The sequence below is a fragment of the Melanerpes formicivorus genome, unplaced genomic scaffold (genome assembly GCF_026170545.1).
Source record: "Melanerpes formicivorus ecotype bairdi unplaced genomic scaffold, bMelFor1.0.p_v2 SCAF_11, whole genome shotgun sequence".
Taxonomy (NCBI): Eukaryota; Metazoa; Chordata; class Aves; order Piciformes; family Picidae; genus Melanerpes; species Melanerpes formicivorus.
In genome coordinates, this window is record NW_027142363.1 from 15,871,367 (window position 1) to 15,886,873 (window position 15,507).

At 39.9% G+C, this 15,507-nt stretch overlaps 1 protein-coding gene across 5 annotated transcripts in view; it reads right to left on the bottom strand.

Moving 5' to 3' along the window:
• Positions 1–15,507, bottom strand: part of DCAF6 (DDB1 and CUL4 associated factor 6) — a 95,798-nt gene that overhangs the window by 37,800 nt on the left and 42,491 nt on the right. For 3 of the 5 annotated variants that reach the window (XM_068144652.1, XM_068144651.1, XM_068144654.1), the window contains exons 8-10: positions 13,356–13,449; positions 10,684–10,803; positions 10,209–10,454 (exon numbers count right to left, since the gene is read on the bottom strand). In XM_068144652.1, the coding sequence (XP_068000753.1) occupies positions 10,209–10,454; positions 10,684–10,803; positions 13,356–13,449 (460 nt within the window). Of the gene's footprint in view, positions 1–5,293; positions 5,462–10,208; positions 10,455–10,683; positions 10,804–13,355; positions 13,450–15,507 lie in introns of all 5 variants that reach the window. The other 2 variants (XM_068144649.1, XM_068144650.1) reach the window with 1 other exon arrangement.

Below are 15,507 nucleotides of genomic sequence, written 5' to 3' on the forward strand. Positions count from 1 at the left end.
ATTAAGACCTAACATTATACAACAGGAAGTACAAAGTAGGTGTGTTTCACCATGTGCATCATGCAAGCACAGGAAGTGAAAAGTTGTCAAGGTAGTCTGTCCAATCCAATGCAGGCTCAAACCTCCCACATTTCACTATTATTTTGATGTTTTCTTACAACTTTGTGAATGTATTTCACCTGTAATACAAGCTTTTTTAAACATCATAAGGAAGCGTCCTACATATTCCAATTAATGTGGTTAAGAAAAGAGCTCAGTTTGGGGTTTTTTGTTTTGGTTTTTCTTTCCCTTTTTTCAAGTCTCCTGAAGCCACAGAGAACCAGCACCTCTTGAAGTGGCACTGCAGTCTGGAACCCCACACCTCAGGCAGGAAAATAAACATGACCATGAAAGCAGCCTGGAGAAGTTCAGGTAAATGCCTCTTTTTTAAATATATGGCTTTGTTTTGTAAAAGTTCTGAAAAAGTACTTTCAGCATTGATGATAAAGCTTTTGAAAAAAGTATTGCCAAAACTGTGCCATATAGTTAAAAAAACAAACAAAAATCCAAACTCTTACCTGAGCCTTCACAGACTGGGTCTATATCCCAATGTACTTCACTGGTTGTAATGCCACCAGTACATTCTAAACTGGACCACCACTTAAAGAGGCAACTGGAGAGTCATAAATTTGGGGAACCTCAAACAGAAAATAGAAGATAATTTTAAAGTCAGTTATATGCTGAAGGATCTTCCTATAGTTTGGGCAATCAGCACCTGACTTCAAAGTATTAGACTTCCACCTGCATTGTTTTGGTTAAAAAAAATAATTCCTCTTTATATCACTATATAACACCAGTTCCAATGTGACAACCAGCAGAGAAGAAGCAGAGAGATCTGTTTCCTAAAGCTGGTCTATAAAGTGGACCTTATACTAAGAAATTAAGTACTTGTTTTGATAACTAGGAGCAATGCCTTTGCACAGCCAATGAGTTCTCGGTTATATACTTTGGGCTTCAAATAGACACATTCCTGTATCTGTGTGTTTACAAAGTATGCAAAGGCCAGGCAGAAAGAGACCTGGGGGTACTGGTTGACAGCAGATGAACATGAGCCAGCAGTGTGCCCAGGTGGCCAAGAAAGGAAATGGCATCCTGGCCTGCATCAGAAATAGTGTGGCCAGCAGGAGCAGGGAAGTCATTGTGCCCTGTACTCAGCACTGGTTAGGCCACACCTTGAGGACTGTGTCCAGTTCTGGGCCCCTCAATTTAAGAAGGACATTGAGACACTTGAACGTGTCCAGAGAAGGGCAACAAGGCTGGGGAGGGGTCTGGAGCACAGCCCTGTGAGGAGAGGCTGACAGAGCTGGGGTTGCTTAGCCTGGAGAAGAGGAGGCTCAGGGGAGACCTTCTTGCTCTCTACAACTCCCTGAAGGGAGGTTGTAGCCAGGTGAGGGTTGGTCTCTTCTCCCAGGCAACCAGCACCAGAACAAGAGGACACAGTCTTAAGCTGCACCAGGGGAAGTTTAGGCTGGATGTTAGGAAGAAGTTCTTCCCAGAAAGAGAGATTGGCCATTGGAATGTGCTGCCCAGGGAGGTGGTGGAGTCACCATCACTGGAGGTGTTTAGGAAGAGAATGGATGAGGCACTTGGTGCCATGGTTTAGTTGATTAGATGGTGTTGGGTGATGGCTTGGACTTGACGATCTCTGAGGTCTTTTCCAACCTGGTTAATTCTATTCTATTCTATTCTATTCTATTCTATTCTATTCTATTCTATCACCTCACAGATCTGATGCACACAGCATTTACTGCTGCTAAAACTGCCAAACTGACGTAGTACTCATGAAAGGTACCCACTAAAACAAAGACACTTTCCCATCTGAGGATAAATCATCTCTTTTTTCTCAATGTCAATCAGCCCACTGTGTATCATTACTCAGTTAACTCACTATCACATTCAACAATATAAACTCTTGACTATGTTTTTTCTAAACAGTGAAGATTAACTATTACAGATACAGGTCACAAATCCTCATGTAAGTATTGCAAGTCCCTAGTATAGAGGACACAGTAGGTACCATGCAGTCTAAGTTTCTATTAAACCTGCAAAAGCTTTGAGCTCTTGGCATTTTCTACTGATAATTTTCTACATGGCTGGCCTATTTTTTCTGTCTGCAGTTACAACTGAGGATAAGGATTAAGAATGAATAGGAGAAATTATATTTGTCAGAGAACTTTAGCTGAGAACTTGCAGCCCTTGGCCAGAATCTCCGACGCTATTCTACGTAGTGGCAGACACATCTTGGGGAGTAATTTTTTGTTTGAAAATTTACAACTAGGATATGCCTAAAAAATGAACATCTCCCTCAAGACAGAGCATCAGAGTCAACCTTGCGGCAAAATGTGGAGATTCAAACAAACAAGCAAACCAACCCACTCTATCAACAACAACACAAAACAAAACCAAACAACAAGCTAAGAAATTCTTTTTCTGCTATCACTATTCTGAAATGTTAGCTTACCACAGAGCCATCAAGCAATTGTTGCTATGGCAAAGCAAGAGACTAAAAATCTACAGCTCTGGTTTTCCAAGGGAATAGATTGTGGATATGCATCTTCCAATAGTAAGTCTTAGGAAGTCAGAAAAAAGGAACAAAGTAACTTGCATAAAAGGAAATGAACAAATACAGAGAATATTTCCATGTTGAGGTTGCAATAAAGCATACAGACAATGCAAAGGTTATATGGATTCTTCAATTAAAATAAAACAAACAAAAAAAGAACTTAATTTGCTCCCTCCTATAATAGGAAAAGGAGATGTTCAATAAGGTTAAGTGCAAGGTCCTGCGTCTAGGTTGGGCAATCCTTAACATCAATACAGGCTGGGGGACAATGAGTTTGAGAGCAGCCCTGCAGAAAAGGACTTGGGGGTACTGGTGAATGAGCAGCTGGACATGAGCCAACAATGTGCAATTGCAGCCAATAAAGCCAGTGGCATCCTGGGCTGCATCAAAAGAAGCATGGTCAGCAGGTCAAGGCAGGTGATTTTGCTACTCTTCTCTGCTCTGATGAGACCTCACCTAGAATACTGTGTCCAGCTCTGGGACCCCCAAGTCAGGAAAAACATGGACCTGCAAAAGCCACAAAGATGATGAGAGGGCTGGAGCACCTTACCAATGAACACAGGCTGAGGGAGTTGGGGTTGTTCAGCCTGGAGAAGAGAAGGCTCCAGGGAGATCTTATGCTACATTTCAGGATCTAAAGGGGACTTACAGGAAGACTGGGGAGGGGCTGCTCAGAAGGGCTTGTAGTGATAGGGCAATGGGCAATGGTTTTAAATTACAGAAGAGTAAATTTAGGTTAGATATAAGGCAGAAGTTCTTCACAATGAGGGTAGTGGAGGCCCCATCCCTGGGTCAGACTTGATTGGGCCCTGAGCAATCTGATCTAGTTGATGTCTCTGCTCACTTCAGGGGGGTTGGACAAGACAACCACCAAGGGTCCCTTCCAACCTGATGCATTCTATGATTCTATGAAATACATACAAGAAGCTGATGAAGCACAACAGGAATTTCTTGTATTTACACATAGAAGTAGAAATGAAAAGATATTTTTTAACCAAATTTTTGATGAATAATTGACATTAAATACTTACATTTGAATTCCTCATTTTAACTCTTCCACTGTCTATAATGCTGAAACCAACAAATTCTGGCAATCAGACCAAACAGCAGAAAAAAATTAAACCACAAACATCCTAATGAGTTGACTCCTTTGAGCTGTCAAAGCAATTACTTGGCTTAAAGCTTCAAATCTGTGTCAGCATGGATCCTACAGTATGCTGACCCACAAGGAAGTGGGAGTAAAGAATTACATTTCATCCTTGAAGGACAACTAAGAAAGAATCAAGTGAAACCCAGACCACACTCACTTCAGAGGTAGTAAAATATCCACAGGTATTACCTCCAGGTGAAAATCCTGCAGATATGACTGCAACCAATTTTTTTTTCTTCACTATTTCAATTCAATGGGAAACAATCTAGCAAAAAAATAAATTGATTTGAAGTCATTCCAAATCAAATTGGAAGACCTAAATCTGTTGACTGCAAATGTTAGATACAGTTTTGCCTGTATCAATACGTATCCTTGAGTTCAAAAATTCTGATGTTCACTCTGCTTTTCAGTAATTTGGTGTTTGTAGGGTTGGGGTTTTTTACCTGGCAGGAAACTGCAGCCAAGAACACTGCTACTGTTCTTTTTCTTGCTCTGCTAGAAGTTACAAGCACCTCTGGCCGCCACCTCTAGGACAAGCACACAGCCCTCCAGGATTTACTGGTTTCCAACATTCTGAAAACTCACTGTAGATTTTCTAGTGTAGAGAGTTATTAAAAATTCAACAACTACATACTGTAACTACAGCACTAGCCAGTGTTACATCAACTTGTTCTGTAAAAGGCTCTAGATAAATTAATAGCTTGAACCATAGCAAGCAAAGCTGTGCACGTATGACAATCCGTATCAGTAATTTAGCCACACCTCAGTTGTCACAAAATTTCCTCACAGAAGCAACACTGCCAGCCATTGCTTTGGAACACAAAAACCTGCTGATTTTTCACACAGCATGCAACTTAGTCTTTTTTAACATGGTGCCATAACAGAGTTTTGCTTCGAGTTTATGCTTTATGGTATACCTCTTTATTCATATGCATGCTTCTACCCTAATCTTCTCAAATCTCCAAAGCTTTCTTGTAACATTTTTTAATCTCAGTAAGGCAAGAGAAAGAGGATGACAAACTGAATAGTCATTGTGTTCAAAGCAGGAGGGTGTATCTGGGGACTTTGCCTTGTTTCAAGTATTTTCACTACACTCATTGTAAAAGCATAGCATTTAAGACTGCCAAAATTCTGGTTTACTGATTTAGAACATATGCTAAACAAAAGCAAAGTCTTAAATATTATGATTCAGTGCAATTAACATGAAAACTTCAATTGTGTAAGTACCTTACTCTATTCAGGACACAGCAACTCCCTGCTCAACTGCTCTAACAAATATTGCACATATCCAATACCATGCACCTAGGAAACTTTCTTCATAGAGTATCTTGTAGCTGTATAATCCAAACACATTAGATAAACAAACACTCTCGTTGTTATTCTTTCCCTAACCATGTGATGATCACCACCACCACATGCAAGGTAAAACAAGCAGCAAATGCGTTAACTGTCTTGTTCTGGAAGAGAAGCATCTCAGCAAATAACAGCAGCACAAACTATATACTATGTTAGCTGCTTAAGAAACCTTGACAAATGACAACCTGATGTCTGAGGGTCCTGTGAGGAGCCCTTAGAGGAAGACTGATCAGAGGAAGATGACTGTGGCGCTGAACCCTCAGCTAGCTCTCGCTGTCTCTGTTGCTCTGCCTTCCTCAGTCTCAGTCGCTGTAGACCCCTACGGATTATAGCTAACTCAGGTCCCATTAACTCTGACAAACAGGGAGGGGGAAGCAGGAGGGAAGGGGAAAAAAAACAAAAGTATGTAAAACAAAGAAGCACTGAACATGCAATATACAGAACAGGGAAGAGGGGCAGGGGACTGATCAAGAGACAAGCAACAGATACTAAGTGCAATTACAGTGACAAAATTAATGTAAATAATGTACTAACATCTAGACACTATTAAAAACTACTGATTTTTTTTTTCTCTTCCTAAATGCATGAAATTTAGCACAATTTTGATCAAAACAAACCTGTGAAAAAAACTTGGGACTACAGAAACAGGTGGCAGAACAGCATCTAACCAAAATACAGTTTACCGTGGACTCTCATTTAAATCAGACATTGCCAGTGAGTGAGGGTCCAAAGTCTAAAAACAGCATTACATGGTGCTACAGAGAAAGTAGTTTATTATACTAAACCCAATTCTTAGTATAAGTCTCTTAACAGACTATTTTTTCAGTTCCATCATTATAGACTTCACTATTTTTCTTATTTTGCCCCTTATTAATTTGCCAGCGACAGCGCGTTGGCACGTAGCAGTCCACTCTGGGATTAACAGGGCTTTTTGCAAACTCCTGTAAAAGTACACATCCAAGTCATTTTCAATTCTTCCTATGCAAGTGCTTCTCTTTACACAGTACACATTGTGCCCTTATTAGCAACAGCTGAAGCACAACATTGACTTGAACTACTGCTGAACTACTCTCATCTATAATATAATAGGCTAGAGAGGCTAATTCAGAGTCAAATATTCACATCAAATGCTCTAGTTAACTCTGCTACAAAGGGCAAGCCTAGACCTACCCTGAAAGTATATGAAGGGCACTTTGGAGTATTTTGTAGGTCTGAGGAAAATGGCAAAGGAAAAATAGTAAAATCTTAAATCTTAAAATACTGGAGAGCATTACACTGGCATACAGCCTTTCATCCAGGCAACAGCTTTATAAATATCCTGTAGCTCTTATTCACCTACTGAATAGGAACTACAGAATATTTATAAAGCACATTTTAAATCTTCTGTCATAACCAAGCACAAAGACAGAATCCAATCAATCAAAAGTTAGTGGCAAGCACCAGTTAATGTTGAATAGTTATGAGCTCTAACATCCTCAGTCTAATACTACTCTGGGAAAATGTATCCTGCCAGTTTGTGGTTGATGAGGTGTAAAAGAAGGAAATCTATACTCCCTAGACGAGACATGGCATCAAAGAGATTTTCTGTGCACAGTTTTCATGTGCCATGAACATTTATGGAAATTACAACTCCAAACAGTCTAGAAATGGTTTCAAAGGAAATTTCAATGATGTCTAAATTTGCAGTTTTCAGTACTTGCAGCTGACTCAGTTCCACTCAGTCCACAGTTACAATTTAAGATGTAACAAGAGCTACAATTCAAAATATGAAGAGATAGCTATCTGGAATATAACACCACATTTTCACACATTTCAGAATTTCTAAGTAAATGTTTATTCTGCTAGCAAATGAAGTGAAGAAATAGAAAGAAAAAAAATCCAACCAGCTATTGCTACTTTCCCATTCAAAACCTAAAATAAAAGTTACCTTATATTAGAAGGCAAATTAAGATTAGGCTTTGTCCTCATTAGTCAATTGCCCTGCTACTCTCCCTCTCTCAACTATACCAATGTGTATCTAGAATATTATTTGTGGGGAAGAAAAGGCATTATTCTATTTTATAGTTTGTTTTATGTGATGCTTTTTGATGGTTTAAAAGTACACCACCTTAAAACTGATACAAGAATTGAATTAATGACTTCCACTGAAAGGGCCAAAAAGAGCAAGAAAGTTAATATTGGGGTTTATCTTTTATCTACCACTACTTAATGCAAAATAATGGCTGAAAGCATCTCACTTTCCTTCTTCCATTTTCCAAAATGCTTCTCCAGTCACCCATCTTTTACAACACAGTTTTAGCTGGTTTTCCTACTCCACCCCACTGTATTAAAGCTACTCTACTAACCCCATCCTGCAACCCTAAAAAGTAGGTTTTATTCACCTCTAAATGCAGCTACACAAACTCAGGGAATCCTGTGCTTGATGCAGAGTGCAGTGTTTTCACATTTACAGACTAGAGACTATAAGTAAACAAAATCTCATAACTGAGCAGTCATTGGTTACATGAGCATACAAACACTGCACAATGGAAATTCTCATTCAAGCCAACTATTCATATCCACACTGCTACTGCTCTGCTGTAACCTGTGCCTTCTGCCTAGGAGCTTCCCCTCTCATTGAACATGTCCATGTTACCCAAAGATTTGTTTTACAGCAACTGAAGCACTTTAAAAGTGCATAAACTAGAGAAGATCAAGCAGTCTAAAGCTGCACCGGGGAGGTTTAGGCTGGATGTTAGGAAGAAGTTCTTCCCAGAAAGAGAGATTGGCCATTGGAATATGCTGCCCAGGGAGGTGGTGGAGTCACCATCACTGGAGGTGTTTGAAAAGAGCCTGGATGAGGCACTTGGTGCCATGGTTTAGTTGATTAGATGGTGTTGGGTGATAGGTTGGACTTGATGATCTCGAAGGTCTTTTCCAACCTGGTTAATTCTACTCTACTCTGAATTTAGGCAATTTAAAGATGACACCTTGTCCTAACACTAAAAAACTGCATACATCAATAAAGAATACCAGAGAGTTTGCTTGGTTTGTATCTGTTGGTTTTGAATTTGGGTGGAGGAATAGGGAGCAGTAATGATTTTCTTTCTTTTTTGTTTTAAGACTCGGTAGCCAATCTGACACCCTGACACCCTGTTTAGGGTGTCAATATTATATAGTAGATTCTAGATAGATTATAGTAATAGATTATAGATAGTATAGATTATATATAGTAGATTATAGATAGTATAGATTATATATGTATATAGTATAGATTATATATAGTAGATTATAGATAGATTATATAATATTATATAGTAGATTAATATTATATAGTAGATTAAAAAAATATCCACTGTCTGTCAATGAAACAAACACAACCACCCTTTCAAAACTGTATATATGGAAAGTCTTAGTCCAAAGTAACACTGGAAAAGAGGAAGAGCTGGATTAAGAAGTAACAACTTCAGCTTCATTACAGCAGAATAAACTTTTGCTTAGAAATTCAGACAGCTTCAGAGAAAACAGAGGAAAACACCGCTCCTAGTCAGCATGCATTCTTTAAAATGCAGGAGAGAAAATGCATTGTAATTCCAGAAATGCTTTTTAGTGTATTATCATTATGCACCCCACAAATTTTCAGTGACATAGCTTGAAGCAATTATTTTAATATGGGACATACTCTCCTGACCAGTGACATTAATAAATAAATAGATCAAAATGAACTCTGGCAATGGTATGTGTGTTCTTTAGTGGTTGTCTCCCTGTACCAACAATAGTGGCTGCTAAACAGGGTGACACTGAATTAGAGTACTCCTTCATTTTTTGAGTGTGTATTGGGAAAAACTTGAGACTGCAGCAAACTGACACTAATACTAATAGAAAATACAGGTGAATAAAATCCTCTGCTAGCAAATAAATTTTCTACCATTCACTCACTACAGAGATAGTATCTGGACTGTGTGTACTGTCACACTTATGCTCACTGTTTATTTCCTTTAAGTAAGTATCAGACTAGTTTCAAGGTTTTAAAGGGTGAGAATGATACATTTAATGAATGTCAACATATGTCTTTAGATTCTCTGTCATTCAGATACCATTCCTCACCTGTCTCAAAGATTTTGGCTGCACCAGTCACAGTACATTGAATGGCATACCTTCCCTGGGAAAGCCCCATCTCTCCTTTAATCCAATTTAGGGCCTGAAGATGCTATCAGTTACCTTTTCCCATGACAAAGACCTTGACTGTTTACAACAGAATTGGTACAGCCAAAAGGTGAATTTATGCAACAAACACAGGATTTTAAGATAAACAGGTCTGAACCTGTAGATGATTTTGGACCACGTGAGCCTTTTCACCACAGCTGTGAGGTTTAGAAAGTCATTTTTGAAAAGTAAAAATAAACTCTTATACAAATATTTAACTCTAAAGGCTGTGGCATCTTTTTTCCACACAGAGATGGAAAAGGGCAAGCCAAAGCATGAGGTGCTCTTTGCTACCCAAATAAATTTCCAAAATTAAAATATACTTTACTCATTTCTCCACAGTAAGATTCTAAGTCTGGTTAAATACAGAAGAGCTTCTTCAAGATTTACAAACTTAAAACAGCAATATGAAATATCATTTATTAACCTGTAATGGAGTATAATATGAGGTGGGCCCTGCTATCCAGATACTTCTGAGAAGCAAAAGAATAATATTGCTGAATCTGAAGTGTTGAGTATGTAGATTCCTGCTGAAGGAAATATTCTCTGTTACTCTGATTGTAACAGGCATAGATTGTGCTATTCATTGCACTGATGCTGCTACAGCCACAGATGAAGAAGGAATGACTACTTAGGGAGTAAGTTTAGAAAAAATAAGCAGTATTTTTTCAAGTTTATACTTCAAAAGACAATAGTGGTTCTTCCCTTTGACACTCTTTCTTCAGGCACACATATACACAGTCGATGGTGTTACTCTTTATGTAAACCACAGCTGCAGTCACTTGGTAACTATAAAATACCTAGTCTTATGAAGGATGTGCAGATTGAGATCAATTACTCAGAATATCCCAACATAAAGTTTTTTCTTACTGAAAGCATTTTTCATAAACAATGACAAGATGGATTTCTTCTCACCAGACTGATGGAGCACAGGTTGAGTTGAGGCCCCTAAAGAAGGCCTTTGTTCATTATCGGGAGAGGATAATAATGAAGTTGAAGGGGGACTTTCTGTTGAAGACGATGTTGAAGGAGCTTGGGCTGACATTGTAGAGGAGGAGGAAGATGGAAGTTGTTCAGAACCATCTACTTCCATTGCAGTTTCTGATTCAGTACTAGGTGGCATGTTAGTAGCAGTCGGAGCGTCTGTCCGATTAGTCCCACCTTTGATTAAACATAAAAGAGGGAAAAAAACAAGGGGCCAAAGGTAAACATTCAACTGCCTCTAAAGATCCTTTTGCATTACCATTCATATGGCAAGTAAGTGTGCTCAGGTCTTCAGAGTGAATTGACAATGTTTTAGTTTACAGCTCACAAAGGCTTACATTCAAGGTCTATACATCCAGTACATACTTTCTGTTGGAATTATTACTCTTGAAAAGAAGGAAATCACCTCTGGAACGTGACCTTCCTCGTCCTCGATTGCTTTGTGCAACTTCACTAGCTTCTTCAAACCATCTTGACAGCATATCTGACATCCTCTGCATTAGAGAGACATTAGGACTTTGCTCCCCTGTAAAACAAGCAATGCTAAAGTTTTATTTGCAAGTTTACAAAAGTGTTTACTTTTCCCCAACATTCTTTTCTTCCATAGAGAACCCCTGCACTGTAAGCTGTGCAATTTACAATCCCCTAAATCACCTCCTTTGCTGCTTCACAATTACCTGGAGCTTTTGTACACCTGCATGGTGAAATTTATGTAATTCTGCTCAAAGCAGAACACTTGTTAAAGGCACTGCAACCCCAAAAGGAAGAAATCAGGTAAAAATACCAGGATGCTCTTGTGAGACCCCACCCCGAATACTGTGTCCAGTTCTGGTGTCCCCACTGTAAGAAGGACAGAGATCTCTTGGAACAGGTCCAGAGGAAGGCCACAAAGATGATCCAGGAGCAGGACGAACACCTCTGCTATAAGGATAGGCTAAGGGAATTGGGATTGCTCAGCCTGGAGAAGACTCCAAGAGACCTTATTGCCTTCTTATACCCGAAGGGAACCTACAGGCAGGTTGGCGAGGGACTTTTTACAAGAGTGTCCACCAGGACAAAGGGAATGGATTTAAATTGAAGGAGAATAGGTTTAGATTGGATCTTAGGAAGAAATTCTTATCATAGAATCATAGAATGAATAAGGTTGGAAAAAACCTCAGAGATGAACAAGTCCAACCTATCACCCAACACCTCATGACTAACTAAACCATGGCTTCAAGTGCCAAGTCCAGTCTCCCTTTGAACACCTCCAGGGACAGGGACTCCACCACCACCCTGGCAGCACATGCCAATGGCACACAACTCTCTCTCTGAAGAACTTCTTCCTAATGTCCAGCCTGAACTTCGCCTGGTGCAGCTTGAGACTGTGTCCTCTTGTTCTGGTGCTGGTTGCCTGGGAGAAGAGAACAAACCTCACCTGGCTACAGCCTCCTTTCAGGTAGCTGTAGACAGCAATAAGGTCTCCTCTGAGCCTCTTCTTCTCCAGGCTAAACAACTCCAGCTCCCTCAGCCTCTCGTCATAGGGCTTGTGCTCAAGACCTTTCCCCAACCTTCCATTGTCTATACTGGAGGAGTTGCCTTTTTACAGGCTTTATTTTTTCACCCAGCAGATTTGCTTCATATTATGCAGAAATATTATTATCAGCTAGATGAGAAATAGTAAACAGCTATGGAGAAATAATAAACAGCTAAAAGGACACTGAAGATACTTGGTTGAAAAAAGAACTTCAACAAAAAGTAACTTTGTGTAAACACAAAGCCCACAACTGACTTTGATGGGAAAAACCTGTAAAAATTTATAGTAGAATTGTTCCTAATAGGAGGGCATGTATAAATACAGTCTGTGGAATCAAAGCACCAGGTAAGCAGAATGTAAACCTCTCAATAATCAAATCCAGCAATACTAGATTAAGAAGGCACGTGATGAAACCAAGAGAGCAGTTTAAAAGACAGTAAATAAGGTATTCCTCCTTTACACAGTGGCACTGAACTGCCAGAATTTTTTGCCATAGGAAATATTAGCAACAGGTTCATAAAAGAACTACAGAAACTCACATGCAATAAACCTATATGCAGATTCTAAAGGAACAGATGGGAATGTGCCCTCTAGCACTTCTAACCCTTTAAATTCCAAGTATTGGGGGAGCAACAAAGATGACAGACTAGGGTAAGAGGACAGACTCATGTTGGCTGCTTCAATAGCACCTCTTACTGCCTGTGTTGGATACAGAATCATACTCTACATAGACCATGAGTCTGATACAGCTAGACAGTTCTAGTTTGGGGAATCAGGAAGATGAGAAAACCAACACAGAAAATCTGGAAAGGGAAGTGATAGGAAGAAAAGGGAGACAGATTTAAGAGAACCAAATACTTGTACCCCTGTAACCTGCTGGGTCTAAACAGAAACACATCCTTAGCTGAAGAGTGAAATGAATGCCAAAGCCTTCACTGCCCTGCATTGGTGTATCTTGTCCAACAGCAGAACTTTGGAAATGTTTGAACTACTGAAGCTTCAAGTAACTGAGCCATGTATTTCAAACACTAAAATAGAGGCATGTGAATTTAGCCACTACATTTGTTTCACAAAAAATTGAAAGAATCTTAGCATCCTATTGCTCTGAATTTCAGTTCTCAGTTCTCTGCTGTAACCATTACAGAGTATTTTATTTGTAACTTTGAATGCAGAATAAGACCTGACCACGAAAGCCTATGTATTAATTTCTGTTACTACCTGACCAATGACAAGGCAGTAAGCTTCCCTTGATTTGCATCAGCCTAACTGAAGCGACAATTTTTTTCTGGTAAGAATCTTTTCAATTTAGACATTTTAAAAATCACTGCAGTGTTAAATTCTAAGGGAATTCTCTTAAGACATGTCTGAATCCTAAAACACAGGCAGTATAATCTGAAGCACTTACATGTTTCAGGAATACTTAAGAACAATTGGAAAATAAAACCTAAAATAAAACAAACACCCCCTCCCCCCAAAAAAAGCAACAAAAAAACCCAACCAAAACAAAACACACCATCCAAGAGAACAACTCCCCTCTAACTGCAAACATGCAAATACTTTACCGTCTCTTTCGCGCTCACTCTCAGGCCTTGCTCTTGGTCCAGTGTCTGACCAATCCCCTCTGAGACGCAAACGTTTCACAGGAGGCTGTCGTAACTATGAGGAAGAAAAACATTTAAAATAGAATTTAAAAGCAAGAAGGCATAACAAAGCTATTCATGTTGGACAGAACAGAATTCTAAGTCTCAATGTAAATGCAGCGTCTGGATTTCCTTAAGCCACGTGAATTCATAGCGGTGCCCAAAAAAATAAACTAAAAAATTAAAAAACAGAACAAAGCCAAATGTCACAGAATCATAGAATGAATAAGGTTGGAAAAGACCTCAGAGATCATCAAGTCCAACCTGTCACCCAACACCTCATGACTAACTAAACCATGGCTTCAAGTGCCATGCCCTGAACACCTCCAGGGACAGCGACTCCACCACCTCCCTGGGCAGCACATTCCAATGGCCAATTACTCCTTCTGGGAAGAACTTTCTCTTCACCTCCAGCCTAAACCTCCCCTGGTGCAGCTTGAGACTGTGTCCTCTTGTTCTGGTGCTGGTTGCCTGGGAGAAGAGACCAACCCCCACCTGGCTACAACCTCCTTTCAGGTAGTTGTAGAGAGCAAGAAGGTCTCCCCTGAGCCTCCTCTTCTCCAGGCTAAGCAACCCCAGCTCCCTCAGCCTCTCCTCACAGGGCTGTGCTCCAGACCCCTCCCCAGTTTTGTTGCACTTCTCTGGACACCTTCCAGCATCTTAACATCTTTCCTAAACTGAGGGGCCCAGGACTGGACACAGGACTCAAGGTGTGGCCTAACCAGTGCTGAGTACAGGGGCACAATGACTTCCCTGCTCCTGCTGGCCACACTATTTCTGATGCAGGCCAGGATGCCACTGGCCTTCCTGGGCACCTGGGCACACTGCTGGCTCATGTTCAGTCAGCTGTCAACCAGCACCCCCAGGTTCTTTTCTGCCTGGCTGGGGACCAGTCTGACCCCAGCCTGTAGCACTGCATGGGAGCAGCTATGCAGCAGCTGCATGTTTGGAGCAGCTAGGAATCATCACAATGCTGCATCAACAGAATGCAAGAGGTTTAGCTAAACAGAAGTTGATCATTCCAAATCAACAACACTCAGAACCAACACAGGCTTTATTTTATACAGTGTACTTAAGTGTACTTAAAAACTACATGGCAGCTTCATTTTAATGAAATGTGGATTTGCAATTAAGCAAAAAACCCCAAATCAAGCAACTGGACACTAACAAAATAGAGACATTCTATGAAAATGATCTTGACTTTTTAATCATTGTGGGGTTTAAAACTTTTACAACTTTTTCCCTCAGCAGGAAATACAAGTACTCTATAGGTAGTTTTACTTTCAGTGGCTTGAAGAGAAACAGATAGTGCTTTGAACATTCAGACAGCCAAACCAGAGTTTGAAATTAAGTTTATTGGCTGGATACTTCTGGCTCTAGAAAAAAAAAAGTGAATAGTTGTGCTGACAAGTTTTAAATTAAATTTAACACCCCTGTGGTGACAGAATATTAAAGTGCTAACTTTCAGGATCCAATAGATTCAGGAAGAAAGGTTTACATTCTTTCTGCTCTACACAACCTAAAACCAGGCTGAAGCAAAAATAGCATTTAAGGAAAAATTCATGTGGTAAGAAGAGATTACAGGCCATATTCTTCACCTACAAAACCAAAGAACACATAGGGTCACACAGGGTCACAAAAGAACACACAGGTGGCCACAATCATCTTTTTCTCTAACAACCGGGCAGTTGAATCTCCACCAAATTACTTCAAAATCAAAATTATGCAGAAGAAAAGGAGAAGGGCAGAGCCATTTGTGCATCACATAATTTTTCTGGGTTCCTCTTTGTTTTCTCCTGCCTCAGTGAGGTAACAAGGTAACTCAGCTGGACATTCCTCCTTCACACTATCAATCTACAGCCCCTTCTAATCAATAATACTTGCACTAATAACAGCAGCCTATGGCCTGGTAAATACAGGATGCTCATTGCTAGCAACAGGCCACAGGCTTAATATGAAACCAACACTTAATATGAAGACTCACACTTGTCAGGTTTTATCTGGATTTCACTTGCTTAGCCCATTCTTTTGTTAGCTTATTTAGCTGCAAAAGCAATTGTCTAGTGACCAGGCA